Source organism: Manacus vitellinus, unplaced genomic scaffold (assembly GCF_001715985.3).
Source record: "Manacus vitellinus isolate BGI_N305 unplaced genomic scaffold, ASM171598v3 scaffold_4_pilon, whole genome shotgun sequence".
In the NCBI taxonomy this organism is placed as follows: Eukaryota; Metazoa; Chordata; class Aves; order Passeriformes; family Pipridae; genus Manacus; species Manacus vitellinus.
Genome location: NW_021940604.1, coordinates 38,258,206 through 38,281,453, shown reverse-complemented (window position 1 = coordinate 38,281,453; position 23,248 = coordinate 38,258,206). Strand labels below are relative to the sequence as shown.

Genomic DNA, 23,248 nt, shown 5'->3' with positions numbered 1-23,248 from the left:
GCTTTGCTTGTTTCCTGTGTCCATTTTCCTTTTCCCTGAATTGCTTCTGCAGACAGAGGTGCCCAGAACAGATCTCCTGGTGACCCCACGCTCCTAGTGTCTGTTAAGGCCAGCATATGCCTCTGGTTAACTTAACAGTGATATGCATTTTACAGGTTGGGAACCTCAAATATAATGTTTTAGGCAGACAGTATCTGAAAACTAGATGGGACACCATCAGCTATATATACTGTATATATTTATATATATGTATACTATAAATATAAGACAACTTGGTTCTCACTAACTCATATTGGAAGCTTTCAAGCACTCAGTCACTCCACCAGCTTTTGGTGGAAATAATCTTAAGCTCTTGGATAGCTGAGGAAGTAGCTATGTTCATAGCTATGTTCATGCATCATGGAGTATAATCTGGGAAGAAAATGAGTCAATATGATGTGGGCTTTCCATAGTCCCTTGTGTGAGTAGAGTGCCTCTCCACTCAGAATTTTTCAGCTTTTATGTACTGTTTGCTTTAGGGCAGAAACCTGTGTAGATAGTGAGACAAAACCAGACAGACCTTCTAGCAGTAAACGTAGTTGAAGAACATAGTTGAAGAACAATACGGCCATTTCTGAGTGCTTTATTCCATAGAGAATCACAGAGTGGTTGATGTTTGAAGGGGCCTCTGGAGATCATCTAGTCCAACTCCTTGCTTCAAGCAAATTCAAATAGATCAGATTTCCAGAGCTGTATCCCATTGGGTTTTGAATGTCTCCAAATGTGGAGAGTTCATAACACTATTTTTAATATTTTTTGTGTGTGTGTGTTTGAGAATACAGTATCAGAATTAGTTCATACCTATCAACTCCCCTGTGGCCTTCACCAGTTGACCCACTTACTTTTCTTTCCATGAACTTTTTTATTTTATTTTAAGAATTCAACTCTGCAGTTTTAACTTTCGGGTTAACTTTAGGGTTTTGACTTTCGTTGTAAATTATTTTCCAACCTATACCCCAAAATCCTCTCTTGCCTCTTCACTACATCTGTTTTGACATAGTTTGTAATAAATATATATAAAAGAAGAGTATAAAAAGATAAATAATGATATTATAGTGCAAGTTCCAACAGAAATTATATGCACACTCATCCACTATTAAAGACACTCTTGTTTGGAGCATTTGTGTATTTTTACTGCAGTTTGTGAATATATAAGCGTATAAATGGAGTGGAAAGCTTCTGGTGAGTTCTCTGTTTTTTGAATTACAACTAAAACTTTGTCAGTCCTGACTATACAGCTGTTTTGTGCCATTTACCTTATTTTGTAAGACTTCTGCAGTTTAAAAAAAATTGTATGTTCCATGTATATCTGTAACTGTGGAAACTATGAAGTGATTAAGAAGAGTACAGTCGATGCTTCTGTAGCTCATCAAGACAACCAAATGTTCAAATAGTTAGAGAAAACTTTTTAGGTTTTTTTAAAGAAGGTTAGAAGAATACACAAAAATTATCTATGAGATAATGATTTCTAAGGTAGCTTAACGTTCTATGAGAAATGGAGATTGATGTTACAGAAAATGGGGAAATGAGGCTAGCAATTCATGGTTAATATATCAGAGGAAACTGAAGGAAATTCAAGGAAGAGAAATAAAGTTGCCAAAGGAACTGATCTAGGAGGAAAGAGTAAGACCAAAGCTATAGTTGTGCTTTAGAAGATCATAGCTGCAACTATGACAGTGAAATTTTTTTTGTACTATATTTTAGTGGTGTGCATTAATTAATTTATTTGCGTAGCAGACTTAGGAAAGAACTTGTAGGGAAGAATATTTCAAATTACTGTATGTAAATATGCTGGTGTGAATTTTTAGACAAAACTCCTGCCTTCACTTCTAGTGATTTTGCTTTCTTCCTTGAACTCCAAAGGTATTCTTGAAGAAGTACATTCTGATAGTCCCAAATCTTCGTTCACGAAGCCTAGCCATGACATTCTGATAGTGGCTGGAATCTGTCTGTGTGCTGTTTTAGAGATGATATTTCATATTATTACTTTATAGTTGCCTGAGTTTTTCGCTTCCACGCTCATTTTGCTGCAGGATTATTCTAGATAGTCTTTAATTTTTGTGGAAGTTGTTGGCAGCTTTCTGAAAGATTGGCAACTGTAACTGAGAGATTTTTGGCAGAAGGGCATGAGAAGAAAGTCAGTTGTTTTTTGTTTTATTTTTATCTTAATATGACTAGTAACACTGTTGCTAACAGCAATGTAAACAAAACTAGCTTAAAAAACCCTTTTTTATGTTAACTCCATGAAACATTGCTTCACCGTATCTTTTCCTCCTGGTTCTATAGGCAGTTTGTAGTTGGTTAAGAAACTTGGACTGGGAGTAAGACTAGGATCAATGTGTGACCTGTCTGCTCAGTTGCCTAAAGGTAGACATCTGATGCAATATTTGGATGCCCTATGGTACATGAGACACATACACATGGCTGGCAGATGTAACCTAACTCTTACGATAGGCTTATGCCCTCCTAAGTGGCATGTGGCAGCAAGATGGGATATGCTGATTTATTGCTAATGGCACTAACCTATCATTAGACGTAGGATTTCATTTTATTTTGCTATGTCTACTTGAAAGTGAGAGGATTCTCTTTGTCTGGAATCTTAAATACCTGCCATGATTATGGTCATTTCTGACCGTTTCTGACCAAAAATTTAAGCATCTTACTCGCGTCCTTATTTGTACACATGGAATCTCATTTGAAAAGATAACATCTCAGTTAACTGTGAAAGGCAAGCAGAAAAAGACTAGGAAATGCAGTCTCTAGTGCAAGAGGAAAATTCTAGTAAAGGCAGACTTTTAAACATCCATCCTGGAAACTCTCAGTCAAACCTGTAAATGGCACCACAGGCATTAAGGGGACATGTAATTCTGTGAGCAGTGCAGCCTATGAGCATGTCTTGTGGTTGAATTGCTATGTCAATACTGTAATGACAAAAAAATTGCACCAATTAAATATTTACAGGGCTTTTATACAACTGCCTGTTTCATGTAACTTTTAAGAATATAATCACTTGAAATCTTTCATGCCTGTGCAAAATTTTATTGCATTTGTCCAGTGGGTTAAAACATTATTGTAGGGTGTAGGGAGAAAAGGGGGAAGAACCCAATCAGCTGTCAGCAAAATCCTTCTTGGCAAACTAGGGTAAAAATATCAAGCTAATAATCTAAGTTTTGAAGAAAATCTACTCTGCACAATAATAGAAGATCAGAGACCTAAGATGGCTTTAATGTCACAGTCCTAAAGTGACTGAGCCCTGTATGTCTGATGAACATCAGCATGGGAAAAGTAGTCCTCCCTGCTTGGAGGGGCGGATGGCAGAGAATTGCATGGTCCTTTTGAAGCCTTCAGTCCAGGGGAGAATCTAGATGAGAATCTAGACTCCTAGCTACTTCTTTACTAACAAATTAAACCTAATCTGGGACTATTCCTAGATTTTAGAGTATTTATACAAACAAAGTGACGCAAAGTTTCTTGGCACAGTCTTGGTCTTTTCCCCTTAGCACTTTCTTATCTTTTTGTCCTGGTAGTTTCAGAGTTGGGATGTTCTGCGGTGCACCTGCAGGAAGCAATTTGCATGCAACCACCTTGCTTTGAAGTAGAGCAGAGTTCCTAGCATAGATGCAGTTTATTTTGTGTCATTTGGCTTCAGTGCTCAAAAGTGTTTCTGTTAAAGTCTAGTGTGCTAGTATTGGTGTTATTACAAGATGTAATTTAGCAGGAGACAGTGAGACAATGCTGTAGGCAAAACATCCCCTTATCCCCCTTTGCCTCTGTTTCTCGCTGCATGATTTCACTACTTGTCATACCCTCCATAAGAAAAATAGATGTGACAAAAAATGAAAGCAGTTTAAAAAATACAGATTAATTTCTATAGTGTTTTTAAATACAAGTGGCTCCTGGGAGAACGTGACAGTCAAGGAATAGGATACAAGCAAGTGTGTGGCACAGGGAACCTGGGAGCAAGAAAGAGGAAGGCCAAACCCTGATAGGAAGAAAGAAGAGCAAAAGAGGAGCAGAGAAGACCTTCCCTTTTGCTGAGCAGGAGCTGTTGGATGAACTCAGCTGTCTGTACTAGTTTGAAAAATATATTTAATAAAAGCTTGGATTCACAAGCACACTTTCACTAGAAAGGCAGAGTTTTTTACTTATTAGGTATTCAAGTAGAATTCCAGCTTCAATTATTTATATTTTAACAGAGTGAAGCAGTCGTGGCACTTTACCTAGAATTTTATTACAGAAATCATTGAGATAAATGCGATGCTGTATACTAATTTCATGGTTTGCTGCATGTTTTTGTGTTGTCTCCGAAACATTAAGTGATACATAATCTAACTTAATTTTGTGAATGAATAGTTTTGTAAGAGCAAATTGTTAACATTTCTTCCCTCTGACTTTCAAGACTTGTAGAGTGGTGGCAGAGCTCTGCCGAAGCTAATGGTGCCTCAGGCAGAGAAGAGGGTCTACCTAATTAGATCTGTCTGAGATAACTAGTGTCTTCTAAAATTGCATAGGAGGAATGTTAACAAAACCAAGAACCTGAAAAAATGTTGTGTGTACACCCTTCAGAATAATTAAGATAGCGAGAAGGTTCAGTAAAGAGTAGCCTGTGGCCTTTATATTAAGACACTTGTTCCCTAATTTACCACACAGAGATGGAGCAGGATATGTGGGAGTCAGCCTAACTGTGGGTTTGCAATTTCTAAACTTCTGAAGTGTAAAGGAGTGTGCTCCTTAGGGAGCCTCCTCAGAATCTGGGCTTGGGTGAAGGATTTAGGGAACTTGCTCTGACCTCAGTTTGAGTTTTGGCTGGCATGTTTTGCCTGGCATATATACACAAATTTGGTATAATTTTTGTGCTCCCCACAATGTGGCTTTAGTCTTCCAGTGCATGTTTGGAAGTTTCCAAATTTAAATTTGAAAAAAAAGCCTTTTTTTTTTTCATTCTACAGTGCAGGTTTGAAATATTTAATTATGAAGAATTGTTCTTATTTTTGTAACTGAAAATGCTCTTTTTCTGTGTGTATAGTTGTATATATTATTTACTATGGGCTCTTTCAAGTTGGAATTTCATGTTGTGTTAGTACAGGAATACTGTTCCTCCTCATTGTGGATCACATTCATCAGTACCTGTAAGAGTAAGTTTGAGGAATATTTTTTCTGTGAATGAAATACCCTGTATTCCACATGAAGGCAAGCATGGGATCCTTCTAGCATGTTTTCACACAGCCTGTAAAGTTTTCACGTGAATCTTCCGTGGGAACCGTTGACCCACCTCTGCTGAGTCCTCTGTGTGCCACTGTTTTGTTGGTTGTTTTTTTTTTATATAGCAGTAAAGCCCAGAACCCTTTGCTATGCTACGAAAATGCACATTTTTCCAGAGCCATGCATATGAATCCTTTGAATGAAGAACACTTTACTGGTTGTCTTTAATAGCTTTGTGTGTGGAATTGCATTGACATACACGAGGATGCAATAAACCAGAAACAAACCCAACAACAAAAACCAGATGCTGGGTGTCTTCAATGACTTACTGTAGTACTGCATCAGAGCTCACTGTCCAGAGGAGAGTAAACAGAAACTATTTTTGAAGTGACAGGCCAGAGTAAAATTGTCTAATGCTCTTCATTTTACTGATGCATCGCGTGGAGGTCTAGAAGCCACATTAGAGAACTGTAATCCTTCATCAGAGCATTTGTTTGGTTGCCTAACATCTGTGGATTGTCAAGATAAGTTATTACACAGACCTGCTTTAGTTTAGATTAGTTTGGACCACATCCCAGTATACTCAATCAGGATATAATTCCTGCATGCCGCTAAATTGCTTGCTCCACATACTTCTCTAAAAATGTTTTTCAATATACAGTTTCATCACTGAAACTCTTCTGTCACCTCAAGTTTTGATTGTTTTTTCCTCTTAAAGAAAAGTTGTTTTTTTTCCTTTTGGACCGAATATATCTCAAGGCAACCGTAGCATTTGTTATTCCTGAAGAGATTCCTAAGCAGGGATGGTAGTATAGCTTCTATGTGAGTATAATGGAGATTTCTTACATGTATAATCTATGGTGATTGGTTTGTATTGTGTCCAAATTGCAGAGTTTAAAGCCCACTGTAAGCAAATGGTTTTGTATTTACATGTCTAGTATTTCTTCTGTCAGTATTCTGTATTTTTTGGTGTCTATTTGTGCATTAGCTATTCCTATTTGTTTGCACCTTGTAATGTTTTGCATAAAAGTAATTACAGTATCAAAGCTGATTATGTAAATTAACATTAATTTATTGAATTTTATTACATACTTTATACATATTTTATGTTATCAGATAGATACATTAAATTACAAATTAAGTATGTTACCATCTTTACACATTTAAATGGGCTTGCATACATACACACATGTGTAATTTAATTGGAACATTTAAATTTTACTTTAGTATTCCTTATCCTTCCTTTAAACAAACTCTAGTTGATTAATTTTTTTATTAATAGTACTTTCAACTTTTCTTGGAAACCGATAAAATACAGGTAATGATATTTTTTGTTATTGACCTTGGTTTATAGCACTGACATAGATTTTATACATGAATAAGTGTGCATGCACTCTCTTGCTGTCTAATAAGATAACAATTGTGTCAGATTCTATAAAGGTATTATAAAATGTGGGTTTTTTTTCCTTTTAGTTTTGGTGGTTTGTTTGAATACCTGTAAAAATAATCAGATAGACTAAAAGCCTATTCTGTTTAGAACAGATAGTCTGATAAAGTGAATCTCTGGTTCATGAGTTGTACTAGATGGAGGAAATTAGATATTTTGGAATCAAAGGATCTTTTTTTTTGTTGAAGGACTAGTATTTATTTTTATCAAAATTACTGTTCCTATTATCCTACTGAGGGCTATCTGTTTTTATCATAACACATGTAGCTTTTGATTAAGGTTGGGGTTTTTCTAATTAATATATTATTAAATATATTATTATCCTTCTTAAATAGAAGAAATATAACAGTCATCTTTTGATAAAGGTACAATCTGGATCCAGAGTTGGATCCAGAATTGGATATCTTTTCTGTGCAGTTTGGTCAAACAGTGCAGACGTGCATTTGGAAGTTCTGATGTAGTTTTTAAATCTAAACAGATAGTCTGTGCTGGGGTGTTTTAAATAAATCTCAATTATTTTAAATATGAAAAATGCCTAAAGTTTTTATGGCCTTGTAAGCCATGCACTTCCTCCCCAGGCCAGAGAATAAGAGAACTTGGTACCAGATGTTTGTCCTGTTGCAATTTCTTCCATGAAGTGATTTTTTTTTTCTCTTCTTTTTAATTTTCAGGTGTTGTATAATTTTGTGAATCATTCCTGTGTTTACACAAAATAATTTAAGAATATTTTGCCTTCTAACTTGTGTTATCTTTCTTACCTTCATTACAATTTTACTCATTCTTTTTTTCTTTCCATATGAAATGAAAAGATTTTCATTATGATTTTCCTTATTAATGATCAGCTTTGTTTCCTCTTATCTCTGTTTTTATTTCTCTCTTGTGTATTCTTCATGCATTTTGCCTTTTTTGTTCTGCCTCAAAACTCTTTTTGTCTTTGTCTCAATTTTTTCTTAAATTTTCACACACTTTAGAGTCTTGATTAACTTTTTATTTTTCTCTGGTGAGTTGATCCTATACATTAGACTGTCTTGTACTATATATAGATTTGAAATATAGAGTCTTGCTTTCGTGTATGTGCTCCTGTTTATCTGTGTATAAGGAATTAAAAAAAAAAACTTAAAAAAATCCTAAGCACAACTGTCTATGTACACAGCTTAATTGTGATTTCCAGGAACACGTTTGTTTATTTGTTATTTACGACTGTAACTTAAAAAGATGGTAAATGAGAATTTGCAAGCAATACAAAATATGGGACTTCTGTATTCATTTCCTTGGTGTATTTAGTTTGCTGTTAGTAGATTTCTTTAGGTCTTACTTTACACCTCTGGTAAGTAGTTGCTATAGATGTAGCTAAAACTATGCACAATACATGAATTTTTTTTCAGGATAACATTGAGTTATGTTATGTGAGAAAATTTAATTAAAAGGAAATACTCTGTCGGTCTTCTGTGGCAACGGAGGTTGAGTTAGCTGGGCAGGACTCTACTAACTGAGGTCTGAGTCCTGTTTGCAGTCTGGTGGGCTTGTCTGTCCCGACAGCGATTAACACCAATGAAGGCAACCCAACCCACCCCCCAAGCTGCACCAACACCAGCAGCAAGCATTGGTCATGTTGTTGGTGTCTGTTTAGAAGAGAGCTAGGGCTGGGCTGAGGGAGCATTGTTACAGGTAGGACTGATGTATATTGACAACACATTTTGGAGAAGCTTGCATAGCATGTGCCTGTAGGATGCTTGGCTCTAGCTAGTGCAGTCAGTGCTTGGAGAAGCATGTTCTGGGTCCTGTCATGAGCACCAGCCTCACTAGTTCAGAGAGTGAGAGATCATACCTGCTCTGTGATAGTGAGCATGCATTTCAGGGTTGAGAGGTAGTTGCGCTGACTCTTCTTGTTGTCTTCAACTAGGTTATGTGGGTATGCAATTTATGTCGAAAGCAACAAGAAATCCTAACGAAATCTGGAGCGTGGTTTTTTGGAAGTGGACCACAGCCTTCACCCAGCCAGGACGGAACACTGAGTGATACAGCAACTGGTGGAAGATCGGATGCACCGAGAGAAAAGAAAGCAAGACTTCAAGAGCGATCGAGATCACAGACTCCCTTAAGTACAGCAGCTGCCTCATCACAGGAAATCTCTTCTTCCAGTGTACACTCTGACCGTAGGAAAGGAGCAGAAGTATCACAACCAGCTATGGGCCTGGACCAAAAGCAAGCTTCATCAAGATCTAGAAGTGAACCTCCAAAAGAGAGGTAATGCTTTCTGTCTTGATAGAGCCTCAAAATTATAAATTCTAGTTCAGCTGGGCCTTGTGTATGTTTAGAACTGTGCAAAAACAAAGAGTAAATTGATTTACTGACCAGGGAAAATAAATTTTTGGTAGAAAATACATTATCTGATTTGGTCTGTGCAAGAGAAATGATGGGAAAAAAGTATTTTAGGGGTATTCCCATGTACTTCAATGCATTTGGGTGTACACTTTTAAAATAGAATTGTAGGTTACTTCTAAATTTTAAGTTTGGCACTTATTTTAAAGTTATTAAACAAAGAGCAAACCTTTAACTTTACTCGAATTTTTAAGGCCAACACTCACCTGAAAAATCCCCACCCAGACAATCAAAAACCAAAACCTGTGGAGTTCTGTCAGTTATCCTCATGTGTTATCTTTTTATCAATGATAGTTCCAGTTTTACTATTAAAAATAATACAATTGAAATAGCTCATTTACACCTGTGAAGTTACCTTTCATAAAGAACAGCAATAATACCATCTTGAATTCAGAACAAGTTGTATGCAAGAATAAAGCCAACCAGAAGCAAACTGTTATAAATGAGTAAATGAGTTAATTCTTGAGCTGAATTCACTGTGATGAATGAGTTGAGGAGCAGCAAATCAAGAGAGGCTAATGTGATGAAGCAGTTGTTGTTCTTTTGGCTGCTGACAGGCAGATGGCAGAGCAGTTGAGTTGTGGCAACAAAATGAGTCTGCCATAGAAGATCCTCCCTTGACCAGAATGGTTGATGATTTTTTTTCGTAGCTATCGGAGCTGAAAATGGATGATGAGCAGTGGCTAATAACTTACTGTTGAGATGAGATCTGCCTCTGAGTGAAATCTGTCTGGGTTTAACTGTATCAAAATTCAAGTTAGTATTATGTATATGTATGATGTAAACAAACACATGGTACCCTCCCATAATTCAGTTGACTTTTTTTCCACCATGACACTGGGAAGACCCCCAGAGCAGTTGCCACTTTTAGGGTAGCAAAATGCTTTCTATTTCTGCTTTGCTGTCCTAAAGTTAGATGGTTATTTTAATTATACAAAAAATAGTGTTCTCTACTTGTCATTGAGTGTTCCAAATGAAGTCCTATGAAATACCTATCTATAGTAAGCTCAGGTCTCATTTATTGCAGAAGACTCAGGAGGAACAGGAGATGGGAAAAATCTGTTCTGTCAGATGCTTCTGTGAGGATCTCTGTGACGATCTTTGATACGTAATCCAAAGACATATTAGTTGTGGAAGGGAAGATTCAGTGCCAGAAACCAAATCCTAGTGACTTTGTCCTGGTGTGCGTTAATCTCAAATATACTTTATAGCTGTGTTCATCCTTCTTCAAAATCAGTGGATTCGTATGTGAACTGGTAAACAAAAGGGCAACTCAAATGATGAGAGAAATAAAAATATCCAGCATAAGGGGATTTTATGATTCTTTGCCTTGCTTATTTTCGGAAAACAGAATATGAAAGAGGAGAGAAAACTATTTTCATGCGGCTTCATTATTCATTTCTTTATACTTCGTCTGTATAGAGAAATAAAATTTTCATCCTCTTTTATTATTAGAGAAAGGAATGCCATTAATTTATCTCAAGGAATCAATTTGCTTTTCTTTATATGCTTATAAAATGGGCACTTTTTTTAGAGTTTTAATAAGATAAAGAAAACTAGGTCAAATACTGTTTCTGGATATATTATCTTTTGCTGTTTTTTATATCCATATTACTTCTTTCTGTAATATTTGGTAGATACTCCATTTAGTGGTATTTATATTTGTGCTGTAAGGGCACTCAAATTGTGTAGTTAGTCTGTAACTCTCATATTTGCTGCCAGAAAAATGGAGAATATACTCCAGTACTTTGTCATAGTGCTGCAGTTACTACAAAGACAACTTTGAGTATTCCTACTTACAAGGGTAAATTCTCTTTATTTGTATTTGTCCATGTTAATATTCTTTTTTATTTTAGTCATTAATTGGACAATACATAATTTATGGGTTTTTTTGCTATTAGAGAATAAAAGTAAGATGGAAGGATTAATAGGTTTAAATCATGCTAATGGATCCAGTACTTTTCTGTTTTGCTGTCGTTTATCTTGATTTATAATCTGTTTTCCATAACTGTGTATGCAAGTATTTCTCTTTTCCAGTCAATCCTTCATATTACTGTACTCCTTTTCATTGTAGGAAGAAGGCAATATTGGTTTCAGACCAGAATGGCAAAGGTTTAAAGAGTGAGCGTAAGCGTGTGCCAAAATCCTCACTTCAAAAAGAAGGACCAACAGACGACAAGGAGCGCAAAGAGCGGCATGAAGGCAGAAGGCTGGAGAAAGGCAAGTCACAGGACTACCCAGACTTGCCAGAGAAACTTGAGGAAGGCAAAGTGCCTGATGATGAAAAACAAAGGAAGGAAGATGAATATCATACCCGCTACAGGAGTGACCCCAATCTGGCAAGATATCCTGTAAAACCACATCCTGAGGAACAGCAGATGCGCATGCATGCGAAAGTTTCTAAAGTACGACATGAGAGAAGACACAGTGATGTAGCTTTGCCACACACAGAAATGGAGGAAGCGGAGGTACCTGAGAATAAATTAGGAAAACGCTCACAATTACAGGGAACTCAGGACAGAAAATCTCTTGTGGAAACTCAGAGGTCGTACTCTATAGACAGAACAGGTGATGTAAGAATTTCTGTTTCTAAACAATTAACTAATCATAGCCCACCAACTCCCAGGCATAGTCCAGTTCCTATAGAACACGTAGAATACAAGAACCACGATTCCTTTATAAAACAGAGCCGCCTTGATCCTAGCTCTGCTATTCTCATGCGAAAAGCAAAGCGGGAGAAAATGGAGACCATGCTAAGGAATGATTCCCTTAGCTCTGACCAGTCGGAATCAGTGCGGCCATCCCCTCCAAAGCCTCATAGAGCAAAAAGAGGCGGAAAGAAAAGGCAGATGTCAGTTAGTAGCTCAGAGGAAGAAGGGGCATCAACACCAGAATATACTAGCTGTGAAGATGTGGAGATAGAAAGTGAAAGTGTCAGTGAAAAAGGTAAGGACTTTTCTGTATATTATGCACATGGCCATGGTTTGGGAAAAAAAAAAAATCTGTATTTTTCTTTCTCTTTTGCTTCTTTTTTAATCATATACCTTTCTATTTCCCCTTGCCTTTCTTTTTCCCAACTGAGAAGTGTCTTACACCTGATTACATTTGCTTTACGATGTTTCCTTCTGCATTCTTAGATGAGGTGGTTACAGGTAGCATCAGTTGATGAGTTTCTTCTTCATTCTCTTCCCTCTTTTGCGTAGAACTGACAGAATTTAAGGGTTCCAGTTTACTTTCTCAATGATATCTGTACTTCTTTGGGCATTGCTTCATTCTGTTGTCTGTATGTAGAATAGTTTTCTATAAGATTAATTGAAATGAAGAGTGAGTTCTGTAACAATCAGAAAGACCATTTTAAAGCATCTAATCTTACTGACACCTCAGTTTTAAGAAATGCAAATTTTTACTACATTCAGTAAAATATCAAAAATCTGCCAGAGTTCATTGTTAATAAGGACAAGATATGGGGCAATGGGACTGTTATGTAGGAAAGAAATGAGAATTAACAAAGTTATCTAGATGAATGTTCTTCCGAGCTAAAAAGTGTGTTTGAAATCTGTTATTTGAATTTGTCTTGCTCTGTTGATGGGAACACTCAGCAGTAAGAAATAAGTTGTAGTACACTGTGTGCTTTTAAACAAAGCCTTTCTTCTGGCTGAAGAAGGGAATCAAAATCACGAAGGGCGAACAGATAAAATAACCATTGTCAGAAAAGACTGTAATAGAACTGATAGAACTTAGCAACTGTCTTATAACCCTACATTGTCTTTAAGTGGCACTACAGTGAGCTGAAAGCTTTTTGTGTCTTTGGAAGTAGCTTTTAGCTCTCAATTTAATTACCTGTGTTTGTAAGTTGAAAGTTTTCTGTTGCTATTCATAATGAAAATGCCAAAGGTTTGTCTGCATTGCCTTTTAGTTCCTGGCACTTTCCTGACATGTCTTTAATTCATATATGCTGACCTGTCTGTCTGTCTTTATCTGATGTTGTGGTCTTCTAGCATTCCCTAAAGTTCCAGGTATACAAATAAAAGAGACGACATTTCTCTGCTATCCCATCTGAATAGCTTGTTTTAACTTTCTAAGCATTCCATTTAAAATATGGAAGCTTGCTTTTCTGCTCATTTTTAAGGAGGGATGAAGACTGTGCCCTGAAATCTTATTCCAGATTCCACTAAGACATAAAAAAACTCTCCCATTTTTTGACTGTGAGTTTTGTCAAATAGTGGAATGTATCACATAGAGATGTTGCACAGAGATGCTTGAAACCTAAATGAAGAAGGCCCTGCGTAATCTGCTCTGCTGACACAACTTTTGAGGAAGGGGGTTTGAACTAGTGACCTACAGAGGTCCCTTCCAGTCTCTTTCTAAGAGAACACATCTCTTTTCCTTATTTTGTGACAATATTTTATGCTGACATTTGGATTTGTGTAATTTTCTCTGACTCCCTTGGTTGGTAGCAACAGTGTAATATAGCATTTATTTTCTATCTTTGTCTTTTGCTTCCATTATGTTTATCAATTTGAGGTTGCTTACGAAGTAGAAAGGATTTTCCATATTCAATGTAGGTTATCATTTTAAACTGCAAGGTCGTTGCTGTGAAAGTCAAGTCCAGGATGAAAGTTGCTGATATCAATATATTGATATAGTTTGTTTTATAACAGTCCTTTGTAAGTTAAACCTTTCAATAGTTGCTTTCAGGATTTCAAATGTTGCTAAAGGCTTAAGGTTTTAATAACTGAATCAAGTTCTTGATTACCTCTGAGACAGATATTTCAGCTCCTCTTTAGACAGTGGAGACCTTGGTTTGTGTCATATCAGAGTGCTACCTCACTATATTTGAATAAAAATTATTAATAGGAATGTTAGGGACCTGTCTGACCACTGCCAACTCAATACTTGATTAACACTGTTGAGCATTCCTTGAGAACTTTTATCTAATTGTCAGGAAGCTAGCACTGTGTTATTAATCAGATTATAAATATATATATATATAAATGTATATATATGAGGAGGTATGCAATGCATTAAATGCATTAATTACAGAAGTATATTTTTTAGTTTAGTAACTGTGAGATGTAGCTGTTAATTTTTTTGCCTGATTTTCAGTATGACTTTTCCCATGACAAGGATTGTAAGTGAAAAGCCTTTGGAACTGTGGGGGGTATAGTACATAAAAAGAAGCTAGGAAATGTGAATGCAAATGAGAAAGCAGAAGCATTTTTGATGATAAAGTATCCAATTATATTTACAATTACATTTTCATCAGTACTTGAATTAATATGCAGTATTTCATAAGAATAGATGGAAAGGCAAGGACTTTATCACCTGAGAAAATATTTTAGAAATCCTCCAATATTCTAAAAGAAAATACACTACAGTAAAAAGATTTAGTTAAAAAAAACTGTAAATAATTTAAAAAATGCCCCTATTGTAACCACAGTCATAATACCATTCTTTGCAATTTAGCAGCATTGTTACAAACAGAATTTCACCTACTATTTCTTCAGTTATAATGCTTTAGTTTATAAACACTGGAGGACCTGGAGTCCATCCTCTCTTATCTAAATATCAACTCTGTCAGAAACCGGATGCCAAAGTAATACAGATGGAGCTGGAAAGATAGAATTATAGCAAATAAAATTTTTTCAACTTCGAATGGCCCCATCAAAAAACCCCAAGATCTTAAAAGTAATGTTTGCATTTGGTGAGTGCCAATATAAAGCAATCTGCAACTAGGTAATGAAGACGTACTATTTTCAGTTCTATCTTGAACAAATAAAATGGCAGTTACTATGAAAGAAAGATTACAAAGGTGTTTAAAAGAAAATGATACCCCATAGAAATATAAGGCATAGATAAAGCAATTAAGATTGTATTGAAAATCAATAGCCAAAAATATCTTACAAAGTAAATATTGTGCAAATGTTACTTTTAAACCTTTTCATTTCTTAGAAACAGTTTAGTATTGCATTACCTTGTCTTCTGAGCATAAGAAGCCTTAAATAAAGCAAGCTACTTTAGCTAGTACATTCCCTGCTATTTCCTGTAACCATTTAATATGGTTAATTTATTCAAAATTATTAAAAATAAGTTCACAAGCCCTTGAAAATACTTTCTCTCCAAAAATTAATGTCTTTTGCAACCCACCAGGATTTTACTTCTGTGGTGGGGGACCCAAAGATTTATGTCAAGTTGTTTCCATTTTGGAGTAAATCTAGAGAAAGAACTGTTTAACAGTGTCCAAAAAGGACATAACAAATTTCTTTAAAAAAAATCTGCACCCTTTACAAGACACTACTACTGATTGCTGATAATCATTGTCATCATATTGAATTGAGGTTGTAGGACCCCTTATTCTGAAATCTGTAATAGTTGAACAATAGGTAGACTGAGTTTCCAGTGAAGTCCTGGCAAGGCAAAAGGAGTCCTCAGAGAAAGCATAAATTACATTCATACTTGCTTTAAAGACATACTAGGATAACATAAACCATACTATTAAAAATGAAATCCAGACCTCATTTTAAGACTGAGAACAACTTCTGCCTACTGCCATCCAGTGAAGAATGCAAATTGTATTTGGAGTAAGTTTGTGAAAAAATATTTTCTTTAAAGCTGAAAAAGAAGAATTTGTATAAAACAAGTAGATATGTGCCCAGATAACTTTGTAAAAAATGTATTTTATCCCATGGTAGATACAAGAGATATTCTAGAATTCTGTCATGGAGTCTTTGAAACTGAAAGATGAAATAATGTTGGAAATTGGAGCAATGTGAAGAGGTACTAAAAGCTGCTTCTGTACTTTTATGTACATAGATGTGCTAATGGTTTTACATTTTGCATACTTATTGTTTGTATTTGCCTAAATGTGTATTTTGTTCACACTGTGTAGGCTCGAAAATGTGACTAACACTCACATACTGTCAGCAAAATGTTGAAAAGCTAAGTAAAACTCACTCTGTATACTTGCTAATGGGTCTATTTGGGAGTGAGGAGAGCATGATAGAGTTGGCGCCTTGTTTGAAAAATAACCTCCTGAGATGACTTTCTGGTTTCTTTCAGTGAAGATGTGATTGTTTCATTCATAGTGTGTTTTGCGTGGTACTGTGAGGAACAGGGTGACCCAATTTCATTTCTTTTCATTCTTATGACGTTAACTTCTTGTTAGAAAATATTAGGGGCAAGGATCTTGCTATTTTCTTGGTTTATGCCCAGGTGTGAGGCAGGGGGGTTGTGAGCAGGAGGAGAGGACAGGGAGGTCAGGAGTAGAGGTTTGCAGACAAATGTGTTGGTGCTGGCTCAGCTCCAGGAGGAGAGGATCTGGTCTCTTCCTCCATCCTCTTCTGGTGTTCCTAGTGTCACTGTGGGCGCTTGTGCTTAGGGGTGCTGCCAGGGGAAGGAAAGCATATATAAAATCTTTCCCCCAGTGATTTATTCCAAATTCTGTAAGCATTGTTGGCAAGGAAGGTAGCCTGTGGGCTAAGACACGAACCACACACATGCATTAGTGTCTGCAAAGGGACCAAAAGAAAACATCAGGAAAAGACTATAGAGAAGAGGAGGCTGGTTTTAAATGTTTTTTAGTTAAACTTTTTCACTAAGGTATTTTCAATTTGGAGTGTAGGCAAGTCAAGTTGTACTGTAACATCTGCTAGGATATTTTAACATCTGTTTGCATAGACTTGGGCATGGAGTTTTAAAACTGGAGCTGAATTTGTTTAAAAGTGTGACTGGGCTTCAACTTAGTGTAAAATAAAATACCCTTGCTAGGAAACTTGTTAGTTCTTAGAAATTAGTTCCAATTTATCTTCTGGTCCTTGTGCAGTAATTTAGATCTACATCTGATTTATATTTTAATGGAAATATAAGCTAAAATGGATCTAGTTTCAGAATTTTGGTCAGAGCTAACATTAATCAATACTATCAGTATTCAGTGCTTTTGAGCAGCTGAAATTATTTACAGTGCTTGTTAAATTAGTGTTGGGCTTGTTAAATTAGTGTTGGGCATTAAGAAATCTGTTTTGTGTATATGAAATTATTTAAAATGCATGAATTTGCAAATGAGATAAGCTAAACTCAAGCGAGGAAAAAAGTCATACTGTTGCCAAGATATCCAGCACTTCAGTGAGATACGTAACCGTATAAATGAGGACATCATGGAAGACGTGGCTGAATTTTCCTTTAAAATCCTAATAAAGCCCTTTTTCTAGTTTACATTAAGGTTGTGAATGTGCTGTAGGGAATTCGTGGAAAATGAGCAAAGTGTCACCAAGATCTATAAAACATGATAAATAAGGAAAGGTGGGGTGGATTGGGGTTGAATAGCCTAGAAAAGAAACAGGGGAAAAAAAGGCAAACAGAAAGAAGCTGGAGAGGGCGAGGTTGAGTGAGTGCTCTACTCTTCTCTTGGAGGGTTAAGTTACTGCTAGGGAGGTTGAAACTGCCTGAAACCATGTTAACTCTGAGGACAGATAAGCAAAGTTAAGGATAATTGTAATCATAATTTCTTACTCAGTTGAGATGGAGGATTCCTGAAAATAAAAATCAGTTTCTTCATAGCCTGCAGTGACCTTGCTCTGTGTTAGAAATACTGCTGCTTTTCCTATGGCAGGCTCTGAGACAAGTTGGTAACATGTGGGGCTGAATCCACAGTACTCCTATCTGTACCATATTCATTTTTGTCACCCTTTAAGTGACATTTGATAGCCATTTCCAGTACAAATTTATATAATAGCAATCTGGTTTTTGAAAAGGAAAAAAAATGTACATTTTGACTTACCAAGAGGATGTCACAAACTGTTAAATCTATTGCAGTTGCTAAGGCCTTTCATTACTATTAACATGCTCTGTCCTCTGCATTGCTCAATTTTTCACATGTTCATGGTTTTATTAATTGCTTGTTCCTCATCACTTACCTTTGTTCTGCACATTTAATTCATGAAATATCAAGAAATTTGTCCTAATAGTATTTTTTCCAGTAGTAAGATGATTATTTTCATTACAAAAGGGCAGACACTAAAACATGGACAGATTGAAGTCATATGTTAAAAAAAGACTTAATGCTTAACAACTGGGGTACCTTTAATTTCAGGAGCTACGAGAGTGCCTGGACCAGTAGAGAAACCCAGAACTCCTCTAGGTTTCTCCATGAAAGATCAATTCTCAAAAGCAGTCAGCAGTCAGTTTTTTTCTGTACAAAAACCATTGGAGGTAACAGATGCAAGAGATAAGCAGTGGGAGCTCTTGGTCATGGAACACTTTGTAAGGGTCTAAGAGGCAGCTGAAAAAACTTCTGAAAAACTTGCCCTAATTTTAGCTACTGAGCACTTTTCAAAGTACAGCTATGCAGTAAACTGGAGATAAAGCTCAGGTAGTCTGAAACATGGTATGGTGTTATAGCCAGAGGATGATTCTTTCCTCTGCTCCTTCTATTCGGTATTTTTTATATGCATATATTTTTTTGCATACCATAAAGGTTATGTGCACTCAGGATTTACTGTTATTCTTTGATCTGAGAGCTTAAGGAAAAGGTGAACTGTGAAGGATGAACCAAACTGTGTTTGGTACATCTGCCTAACTGTGGCTGGCCTGTGCAGCATATTAAAGGATGAGGTTAAGTCTTGGGACTGAAATCCAAACCTTTGCTTTTTTCCACCTGTATGGGAAATCTGCCCCACTTTGGGTGAAAAATGAAAGCTTGTGAAAGAAAAAGCTAAATTAATTATTGGCTTCCAGAATAATTGACTTTAATTTTAGATAATTACAGAGTTAACTAGGAACAAACAAGCATCTGATTCTGTTATTTTCTGAAGACATTCATTCTGTGTCCTTTTCTTAGTGTATTCATTCTGATCGTCCTATTGAGTTCAAACATACGGTTTTACCATGTGGTACTGAGTATTATTGGTTAGTATGTTGGGCTAATATTTCTCTGATACTTTTTGTTATATTGTTTTGCTTACAATAATGCACTTAATGACTGTAACACACAGGAACCAGTTTCTTCCTTTAAGCACAATTTTGAGTAGATAGACTGGCCTATTTAGTTTTCTAAAATCAGTATGCTAATAAATCATCTCTAGGAAAAACTTGATTGTGTCAGAAAGAAGGTAATGATTATGAGATGTCTGTGTTTCCTTTGACTAAATATGCATGATTTCATTCTGTTCCTGTCCATTCTGAATGTCCCTGTGAAAACTATTTTTCCACATTTGCTCATTGTTTTTGTATTCCTCTTACAGTTTCTTTGTTCCTTCTTTCTCTTTCTGTACAACATATGAGCTTCAAAATTAGGGACTCCCCACCTACACTTTAGAATCTCTGAAGCTGATTCTTGTCTCCATTTTCCCTGTGATGCCAAGCACATGTGTTATGGTTTCAAATATGCCCATCTCATACAGTCTCAGTGGTGATATTTACTGTACTAGTGATTTTAAGAGCCATTCTTGACATTTTTGGCCAAGTAATGAAACATGGCACATTTCCATACAATGAAGCTCTTACATTCCTCAAGGGAGGGACTGCATGGAAGCTGTCTATTGGGGTTTATTCTTGGCTTGTTTCCTGCCTAGCAGTGAACAGAGAGTACCAGCTGAACCAGGGCACAACTGTTCCAGGGGTTATTTAAGGACACAGTATGAATGACAGTCCATTTGACACTGTTTAATACTCTGCTGTCAGTGTAGACATTGTTCCTTATTTGTTTGTCTGCTGTTTTCTTGCCTTGCATTTATTTTGCAAGTTCAGTGGAGTCCAGAGTTTCTTTTTATGTTTGTACATTGCCTAATCTTGTGAGATTTCAGTACATGACTCCAACTTGCCTTCATGGTAATAAAATATATGCTTATTAAATGCATGGACATATTATTACTCAGTACCTTTTTCTTCCATTTATCATGCCCTTGACTTACTGCAAAAATTATTTATGAGGAGCTTTCTAATTGTTAAACAATTTCAACCTTTGAGGTATTTTGTAAGAGTATAAGTCTTGGAAATACTGTGATGCTATGCAGTAGATGCATGCCTACAGCAATATTGTTTTAGACCTTCAGTATTAAATATTTTATTGCACATTCTTTCAAGCCATGAAGGCACTTCTAATAAAGCATTTTACTTAGAATAATTTCTTTTCACATTTGCTTCCTCTCTGTAAACATGACCTTTTTTGTTTTAGAAAAGCAAATATCAGCATTCTTTACTTTGTGACCTGTGGCTTTGCTGTACCTTATATGCAAATTGGACGAAGTCTAACTTGGTCCACTGAGCAAGTTGAGAAATGAATGTTTTACAGTTCCCTTGGGCCATACCGACCATGGGATTATTTTGCAATTTTAAATGCAGATCTGCAAAGAATTTAAGTATAAGTTTAAATTCCATTACATGGAGGTTTTTACAGCATATAGGGTCCTAACTTTATCTATGAAGTTAACTGTGGCAACTATGTGTGGTAAAGGAATAAGTAAAATGGTTATATTCATAGACTTATAGAATGGCTTGGGTTGGAAGCGACCTTAAAGATCATCTAACTCCAATCTCCCTGGCATAGGCAGGGACATCTTCCACTAGACCAGGTTACTTAAAGCCCCATCCAACCTGGGGCTTTGAACACTTCCAGAGATGGGGCATCCACGACTTCTCTGGCCAACCTGTTCCAATGCCTCACTACTCTCTGAGTAATGTGATATCTAATCTAAATCTTTTCTCTTTTAGTTGAAAACCATTCCTCCTTGTTCTACCGCTATCTGCCCATGTTAAAAGTTGTTCTCCTTCTATTTTATATTCCTTGCCTACCTCTCATTCATATGTGTAACTCAAGACAAAATGTCTTCAGACATGTAGCAAGTGGAAATGAAGCACATCACATATTTGTCTGATTTTAACTTGCACGTGGTTTATTATTTAATAATATACATTAATTTCTAGTATTTAAAGTTCCAGTTTTTGTAACCAAGTCCTCAATTTGGTAATTCTTTCCTTTGCAATATGAGCTTCAGTTCTAATTAGTTACTCTCAAAATTATTGTTGGAAAAAGTGTTCTGTTTAAAGCAACTTAGTCATGTTATATTAGTTTTCCAAAGGATCCAAGTTCTCAGTAATTTTTAGAATAGCCATGGAATAGACTTAGACTTCAGGGCAGATACTTCTTTTTCCCACTAAAACTCAGTGGCGCTCTAGATTTGCTTAGGAATTGTCATTCACAGAGTAGAAGTCACTTTCTGAATCAGACATAAGCTTTTAAATTTACTTCTTATAGTTAAGAGTCAGTGTATATGTTTTAATATTTGACTTGTTATTAATTTCATTCTAGTGAAAATTTCATTTTAGTGAAAACCTAAGATGTATTTTCACTGGAAATGTGAACTCAAATATAAGTGTAACTTACTGTAAATTCAAAAGAAAAATTTCTAAAATTTTGCTGGCCTTAATAAAGTTAATTAACAAAATAGCATAAATAAACTAATAAATAGGAATAATCTACAAATATAAAAGAGAATTAAATTAAAGTTTAAAGTTAGGTTCATGAAAGTAGGTAAATATTTTTACATTTTTATATTATGCTATTAAAATATCTAGGTGCTAAGAGTTTGTTTTGTCTTGCTCACAGAAAACAAAAACTCCACATTTGTCCCTTTCTAACCCATTAGGCCACATGTTCTGCTTAATGAGCCACTAGATGGAGCAGTCAAATCTCACTTTTATCTACTGGCCTCTCTGCAAGACAGTTTCTCTCAGCACAGAGAGAATCTGGAAATGCAGGCACACTTTACTGCTTAAACCAGCAATTTTAAGAAACTTTTCCAGATCTTATCTCCATGTGCTTTTTTTTCCACAGGCAGATTTGCATTGTCCTGTAGCTTAAGTGTTGCAGATGGTGTATGGGATTTATTCTGGAAATGGAAATTACACTGACAAGTACAGCTTTATGGAAGCAGTTATTCCTTTACTTAAATAAGTCCTATCCTCAGAAAAAAACAACCAACCAACCAAAACATAACAAGGAAAAGGTACTCTTATTTGAGGATCACGAGACAGATTTTCAAAATTTTGTGAAGTTTAGAGTTACACTTAAGCCTCTGGACTTAAGCAATCTTGCTGATACTTTTGGTGAAGTTGCGTATTTTCTTCCTACTTACCCAAAGTATATTTCCTTCCAACCTAATTTTTTTCTGTGACCTAATGCTTAAGAAACGCCTGTTTAATGAGAGCATATTGTCTTCTTTCGGGGTGCTGCAGTAAAGTTGGTTCAGGAGAAAAAGAAAATATACAGTAATGTATATGAATGTTTTCATATTCTCTGTTTTATTGTAGTTTCATAACATTATTAAGGCAAGAGTTTTTTGGGGGAGCATACATGCTTGTGATATAAATATAGATGTTTATATCAAATATAATGTATGTGTGCTATTAGAAGGCACACGTGCTCCAGTGCTTCTGTTGCAGTTAAATACTTCAGGGATCATGATGTGTAGTTACAGGGCATCATCCCAGAGTGATGTTAAGCCAGTGAATGGTGCTATGTGTGAATATAAAATCCTGCAGATTTCTGTTTTATTCTTTGCCTTTGTCAAATCTTTGAAAGTCAGAGTGTTCTGCATTAAAGATTATCAGCAGGTGTTACAAGAAGAAATGTCATTCTGAAGCAGCTGGACACAGTCCTTGGAGTGCTTCAGCCCTGCTCTCACATCTAAGGTGGGCATTGCAGATCCTGGTATTGGTCCCCTGTTGGTTTTGGGTAGCAGTGACACATAGCTTTGCAGAGCAGGAAGCTCATGCTGTGCAAAGCAGTGCTCCCCAGCTGACCTGTGTGCGGTTTGTTCATACGGTTCTCAGCTGAATTGTGAGAATAAGAAAAAACTTCTGATTGGCAGTGAATACTAATCAGCTGAGGGCTAGTGAACAGCCATTTTTTTTCAATTCCCCAAAATCCTGGGGACTCACTCAGAGATATAATGCCAGTTCTTGCCTGTCATGCTTTGGAGGTCTGCCACAGTAAATTAGTGTAAGTTTACATTTAAATACATGGTATGACAGGTAACTTCTGTTACCTCTGCCGACTCAGATTTTACTTAAAATATAGTATAAAAGGGACTTGAACTTACAGATAAAATTGGACTTCACAAAGGAACTCACAAATACCGGTTTAGATAGATGTAGACAGAGGTAGATTCTCAAAACTTTCCG

The 23,248-nt window shown here is 36.1% G+C and overlaps 1 protein-coding gene across 1 annotated transcript in view; it reads left to right on the top strand.

Moving 5' to 3' along the window:
• Positions 1 to 23,248, top strand: part of RIMS1 (regulating synaptic membrane exocytosis 1) — a 197,313-nt gene that overhangs the window by 19,227 nt on the left and 154,838 nt on the right. The window contains exons 3-4 of the mRNA XM_029962695.1: positions 8,592 to 8,935; positions 11,145 to 12,016. Of these exons, the coding sequence (XP_029818555.1) occupies positions 8,595 to 8,935; positions 11,145 to 12,016 (1,213 nt within the window). The 5' untranslated portion in view covers positions 8,592 to 8,594. The remainder of the gene's footprint in view (positions 1 to 8,591; positions 8,936 to 11,144; positions 12,017 to 23,248) is intronic.